Source organism: Anarhichas minor, unplaced genomic scaffold (genome assembly GCF_050575085.1).
Source record: "Anarhichas minor isolate MPS153535 unplaced genomic scaffold, ASM5057508v1 ptg000026l, whole genome shotgun sequence".
Classification (NCBI taxonomy): domain Eukaryota; kingdom Metazoa; phylum Chordata; class Actinopteri; order Perciformes; family Anarhichadidae; genus Anarhichas; species Anarhichas minor.
Genome location: NW_027466472.1, coordinates 13,054,102 through 13,060,825, shown reverse-complemented (window position 1 = coordinate 13,060,825; position 6,724 = coordinate 13,054,102). Strand labels below are relative to the sequence as shown.

General features: G+C 40.5%; 1 protein-coding gene across 1 annotated transcript; it reads left to right on the top strand.

The window, feature by feature from the left end:
- The first annotated feature begins 333 nt into the window (after positions 1–333).
- On the top strand, positions 334–6,084 carry LOC142959400 (zona pellucida-like domain-containing protein 1). The gene is given in 11 exon segments (XM_076100652.1): positions 334–338; positions 2,121–2,150; positions 2,152–2,191; positions 2,535–2,750; positions 3,109–3,293; positions 3,393–3,465; positions 3,576–3,613; positions 3,932–4,075; positions 4,395–4,563; positions 4,655–4,757; positions 5,990–6,084. Coding segments are annotated over 11 exon segments (1,098 nt in total).
- The last annotated feature ends 640 nt before the right edge of the window (positions 6,085–6,724 follow it).

The following is a 6,724-nucleotide window of genomic DNA, read 5'->3' as shown; positions in this document are numbered from 1 at the left end:
AATGAATGTCTTTTTTGTTGTTGTTTTTCTGTCTGTTCTTTAGTCTGTACATTGCCGGATTGATAGTTTATTTATTCAGTCAACCCTCTGTCATGTAGTGATTGTGACATATGTTGGGACCCCCTCAAAATGAGATGGTGCATCTCAAAGGTTTTTATCCTAATACATACATTTAAAACAACAGAAATAGACAAGCAGCTAAAAACAAGTACAACAAAACTGGACAAGAGTTATATATTAAAATTTACATACTATGTCCAAATAACCTCTCCAGAGTGCAAAGGGTACTGGACTAGATATGGGATGATTAATGTAACAAACTGCTTTATATTCATGAGGTAGGTGATTATGACAGTATATACAGTGTGCTCATATCTGACCATGATGTTATTTACATGTGTAAAAAAAAACTGTTTGTATTCAAACAATAAAAATATGTACTTTACAGGTACAAAAAAGATAAAACTTAAAACATAAAAATCTGACGTTTTGGAGATTTCACATGACAGCAACCACATGTAATGCTTAATATCGATATAACAATACATTTCATTTGTACACTTGTATGCACAACCTGACTTTGACCAGTCTTTACAATATCAGTAAACACAACCTACCGTCTCCTAATGGCTGCTTAATGACACACATTTGTATTGTACATATTTGTGAAAATTTTTCAAATGTCACGACTTCATTGATGTCCAATCTCCAGGAAAATGAACAAAATACCAAACAATGCCAGAGCTCCTTTGATGACTGCCGGAATTAGTCTTTCAATTTTTGCCGTATTGATTTTCTTTCCCGATGACCTATATAAATGTCTGTTGGCGGCAGTTGCATCTCATGTGTCTGACTCTGCGGCTGTTTTTGTGACCCACACAGCTCTGCTGCTTTCACTGTTTCTTCATCACTCTAATCCTTCATTTCAACAGCCATTTTGTGATGTATTCAGTGTCCACAATGGCCACAGATAACTGAAAGGAGAGGAATAATCGCTATCATTCCTCCCCTCTCAATTTACTACCAGCGATAATTGATTCCACCTCCCAAAATGGAAAATGAGGCTGGGATTTGGCTTTGAATGCCGTAGCCAAGTTCAGGAGAGTCAAGAGCAGAGAAAACATATTCTTTAAAGACCTGAGTGAGGAATGTATATGAAGGTATGTGATGGTGTGTGTGTGTGTGTGTGTGTGTGTGTGTGTGTGTGTGTGTGTGTGTGTGTGTGGGCGAGGGGACAGAAGGACTCATGGAATGTTTAAGTGTCAACTCGTGACAATAATGACGTGTCTTGTATTTGATATCGTGGTTTCATACGTTTGACAAAACATTGACGAGGACGCCCATCCCCCACCTTGACCCCGATCAGAGCTTTCTCTTCCCAGGTGGCTCACATGACAAGATCAGGTTTCCAACTGTCCTTCAATCATTTTCTTTGAGTTAAACCTCAACATGAATCTAATTTTAATTCAATTTAAATGTATAAGACATTCACAAGGCTTAAACATGATAAATGTGAGTCACATCGTCAGTCTGACTAACATGTTTGTTTATGATAACATGTCACGAGATTATGAGCACCAAAAGCCATCATATAAAAGGTCTATTGTGTCAAATCGGGACATTCCTCTTTCCTCTATTAGGCCCCAGGTGAATAGAAACCATACATACTTACTTTATTATGTTTCATATTAGCAGGCAAAGGGGGCTGCATTTCCCACACAAAGTCACAAAGCTATATATGGACATTGTTGGAGCATGTAACTTTGAAGGGGACTGTGTTGGGTTTCATCATTTGCCTCAAGGAGAGGATGAAAAAAAGTGAATTGTTTACGCAAACTGAGGTGTTGTGACCAAACGACGGTGATACTCACCATATATAAACCAGCCCACTGTTCTCTTATCCTAAACCAGCAAAGAGACGTAGGAGCTAAGATCCAAGAGGCAAACAAAGTATCCTTCATTGACAGGATTAAGCATCTTAATGTGGACCCATATTGTTAAGATGGCCTCACTGCACTTCTGCATTGTGCTGGATTCATTAGGAGTTTCTGTGTTTGACAACTGTGTGTTTGCTTCAGCTTTTTCACAGAGGGCAGAGCAGTGAGATGGCTTTATTGAAGCTTCCTCATCCTGACCTCCCTGTGTATTATCTGACATATCTGACTATGCGTATGCCAGACGACCAGATAAGATTAGCGTGACCTTCAATCTTAATTACTTGTTTTGGACTGAAGGGGTTGAATTGATTTTAGTTCAGATAGGGAGGCCATATTGACTTTAGTTCACGCCTTGTATTTAACTACCACACTTGAAAGACTTTTAATTGCGCTGGTAAATGTGTTTCCAGAGGAAATGTATACGTAATTTTTAATATGAAATAGATTTTATATGAAATTGGTCCACCTGTAACACAATCATTTTTCAGAACAAATCCTCTGTCTGAATTTTGGGGCTGAACAGTAGTTTGGATTGGCACGATTCTTTTCAGATCGGTACCTTTAGATAACGATGCCATCTTATCACCATCAGAATACACTGATATTGCTGTGGTGTGTGGCACATCTGCCATCGACCTGGCGATTCAAATCTGCCCGGTTGTCTACACCGGATACAACTCAAGCTCACTGATCCTTAACAGCATCCGGGACAATGTGGACTGTCAGGGGACGTTGGACACCTCAGTGAACCTTCCTGTGGTGAGATTCAGCTTCCCCGTCAGAGAGGGAAATGCCTGTGGGAGTAACGTCTTGGTGAGTATTGCGTCAATAAAGTGTCCTGATTTCATGTTATGGTGGTGGTTGTGAGACATGTTAACCTTTAGCTGAGGAGAGCTAGAGCAGATCTAGGAAGCTGAAAGGGTATCTGAGTTCTGTGTTTTGAGCCAGATAAGAAGATATGAAAAGAGGGTTGAAATAAGAGAATTTCAGACTGCTTTGTGACTTAATATAACACAGACACAAGCAATCCCACAACTCTCCTTATCTGAAGAGAATGAAAGAGTTGTTCCACTTCCTTTAACTGCTGCCGCCTGCTGTGCCTGAGACGTTGGCCAACATTTATTTTTAAGCATTTCTGAAATAATCATGCTTCCATTAAATAATTCCTCAGACCACGAGCGCGCCAGGAACGGGAATATTCTCCGACTTCTCCAACATCCAGACGGTCAACGTCAGCGGGGTGGTCCGATCCTTTGACCCCACCACCGGGATGATCACCTACAACGCAGAGCTCAAGTATTACTATTCATGTGCTTATCCACTGGAGAATGTCATCAACAACACCGAGGTGGAAGTGTACGTGTACAGTTATAGTATGTGGGTTCAAAAATACACTAAGGCTTCTAACATTTCACTTGTATGCCAAGTGTGATCTCATTCTTTTCTTCCTCGTAGGTCATCCTCCTACATTGCGGTGAAGGACAACAATGGGAGCTTCATCAGTACCCTCAGCATGGCTTTGTACCAGGTGCCAACTTACATACTACTCATGTCTTCATTTATGCCCGGCACCGACACAAAGTCATCAATCTTATGTAAGAGAGTGTATAGTGTTTTTATATTCCCTTCCTTTGCCAGGATATAAATTACACCACACCCCTTGTCTATTAACCATTAACATTATATGACACCTGCAGCCTTTTCTTTGTCTGGTTCAGACCTGGACCTCGAACTTAAATTAAAAAATATTTTTTAGCTGTAGGAAATTTGGTAAACAGCTTTCACTCTCAAGTTTGCGAGTAGGAGTTAAAGTGAAGAAGTTAAACTTTCATATTTCCAAAGTTTAACTTTTAGCAGGTCGATCAATGCAAGTCCTAGATGTCGGTCATGGATGGCTGCATTCATAGAAACCCGGGTGGATGTCTAAATTTAAAGACATTTTCCATCTCCTTGTCTCCAACCACGTGACCATGTCTTGATAGATTGTAAATGTGAGGATTCCACCTGTGACCTGGAGTCTCTGACTCGGTGATGGGGACCTCATTGTGTCTCCACAGGTTCTTTGTTCTTCTGGACCGGTGCTACGCCTCGGTGACTCCACAGCCCTCCGACGCCACCATCTTTAATCTCTTTGTCTCGTAAGTCAGAAAAAAACGTTTAAACATATTATTTTAAAGAAAAAGTGTAAGCTTCCCACTTTTTGTAATTAGTTAATTTCTTCCAGTCTTTCAAGGCTTTATAATAGGTTCTATCTCTCGGTCCAGCAGTTTAAATTCAAACTTTTACACATATCTACAGGTTTTCCTCTCTTCCATGAAATAAGTCCACCACAGCTATCTCTACATCCAAAGGGAGCCCTTGTTTTGATTTCGCCTCCCCGTATTTCTATCACCCTGCCTGTATGCATCTGTGTGCTGTGCAAATGGGGCCCTTGTGAGATATGCCTTTTATTGAAAGGTGCTCCATAGATCAGCTCACCACCATGCTAGAGAACGGGGATAGCCAAAAGGCCCGCTTCTACTTCCCGGCTTTCCGCTTCATCGAGCAGCAGAATGCGACCATCTCCACCTGCTATCTGCACTGCATAACTCGACTCTGCGAACGCAGCACCTGCAGCACCTTCAAGGTGGGAAGGCACTGCATGCATTTCAAGCAGACATCTCCAATTCCAGCTGGACATCACAAGCTCATGTCTCTCCGTTTGGTTTGATCCGCAGCAATGCAACAGGAAGAAGAGGAGTGTGGAGACCACGGTTCTCCAGCAGAGCATCACCGAGCCGTCTGTGCTCACAGTGGCCATAAAGACCAATACAGACAACTGTACGTCCCACAAGCGTCTTTTGTGTGTGTACATATGAGCAGTTAAAGGAGTCAGACAGAAGATCTGCACACTGTAATATTAGCATCCACTAGATTTTTAGAAAGCAATGTTTCTGTAACAGAAATCATTGTCAAGTAAACAAGTCAAATGTAGAGACATTGTGATATGCACAATCAAAGGAATAGTTTGACAATAGTTTGGGGAAATGCACTAATGAGCCTTCTTGCTGAGACATAAATGAGAAGATCGATACCACTCTCATGAGTGGAGACTAAAGCTACAGCCTGCAGCCAGATAGCTTAGACTGGAAACAGGCTCTAACCAAATCCATCTACGTCTGAAGCAAAGAAACAAAGCGAAAAATTAATTCCTGCTGACTTTTCTACTTTTGTTTTCACCCCAAGGTTGGCAGGACGTTACTGCTCCCAGCACATCCTGCGTAGACACCACAATGTTGATTATTTTCTGTTCTTTATGGATTAAACAAACAAGATTTTAAATGTTAAGTAGTAAGCTATAGAGGCGCTGATGGATGGATAGTTATTCTACTTTGGACAGAGACAGTCTAGCTCTTCCCCCTTCTTTCCAGATCGTATGCTGAGCTAAACTAAGCGGCGGCTGGCTGTAGCTTCCTATTTAGCTGATCTGTTGATCTATCTCTCGGCAAGAAAGTGAATGACAGATACTTTCTTTATGGCTGACAAAGTATGCCTCTAGAAAAAAAGCTAATATAGAGAAAAATAATATAGAATATTATAATATATTTTATACAAGAACATGCTGCGTCTATTAGGCTACATCACAAACATTAACTGAAATGTAATACGTAAATCACTTAAATGATCCATAAAGGTTAGCATAGAAAAAAATAGTTTGACTCCAGTCCAGTCCCTGTAAAGTTTTTTCGGCACATTTTAACATTCTGACGTTTCTTTCCTGCTTTAGCTCTCTTTCCCTCTGTAATTTAATTAACTTTTCCAATATTTTGTCAAATATACGAATCCCTGCATGATAAGACACTGACTCTCCTTGTCATTATTGGAGCCATTCCATCCAAAGAAGAGGGTAAGTATGTTATTTATTAACTTGACTGCCATGAGAAGAGCCTTTCACAAAGTTTTACTAATTACATTCCTCCAGAAAAGAAAAGCTTTTTGGCAGCAAGTCAATAATGTATTCTGTTGTACGCTGGAATAGTGCATCCCATAATGTCCCTCTCATTTGTGCACAGTGCTGTCTGGTGGCCAGTCTGATGGCAAGGGCACGTCTGTTGGCCTGGGATTTGCTGTGGCCGTCCTCCTTGTGATAGGTGTGGGAGCCATTTAGATGGCGGCATCTTTTTTATCGAAAAAACTGAAACGTTTAAGCTCGCAGCGGCTCTTAATGTTGATGCTCAGAGGTCAGCACGGACTAAATGACATTATGAGTTTGACAGGCTGACATTCACATACTGGTGGAGGTGCATAATGTATGTATGTAGGACTCTGCTGTACTGAATCAAACTATTGATTGGAGCACTTTATGTTTCCTTCCAATCCTTCTCAGATTGTTAGCCGTTATGGAGGTTGAAGTCTGAATAATGCACCTTTCATGATGGTAAAAAGGAAAGAAAGAAAGACATTCACTTGTCATCTTAAAGGAATTAAAGGAACATTTTGGAAAATACATTTTTTTTGCTTATCTCTAGGAAGTGCATACATGAGAGTGCCAGAGATCTTCTCATCTAACTCCCGACAAGACAGTGAATATGCATACTATCCAGAATGTCGAACTCTTCCTTTAACTTACGGGGTCAAAGAAAGAAAAACGTTCAATTATAATTATCAGTCTTACATTAAATATGGCTTATTGTCAGTGCGTAAGTATTCTTTGATTCTCAGACGTCTTGTTGATAAATGAATCTGTGTATGAATCATGAACATTAATGATACAAACAGTGGAATGCACGCCTCGTAACAATCTCTAA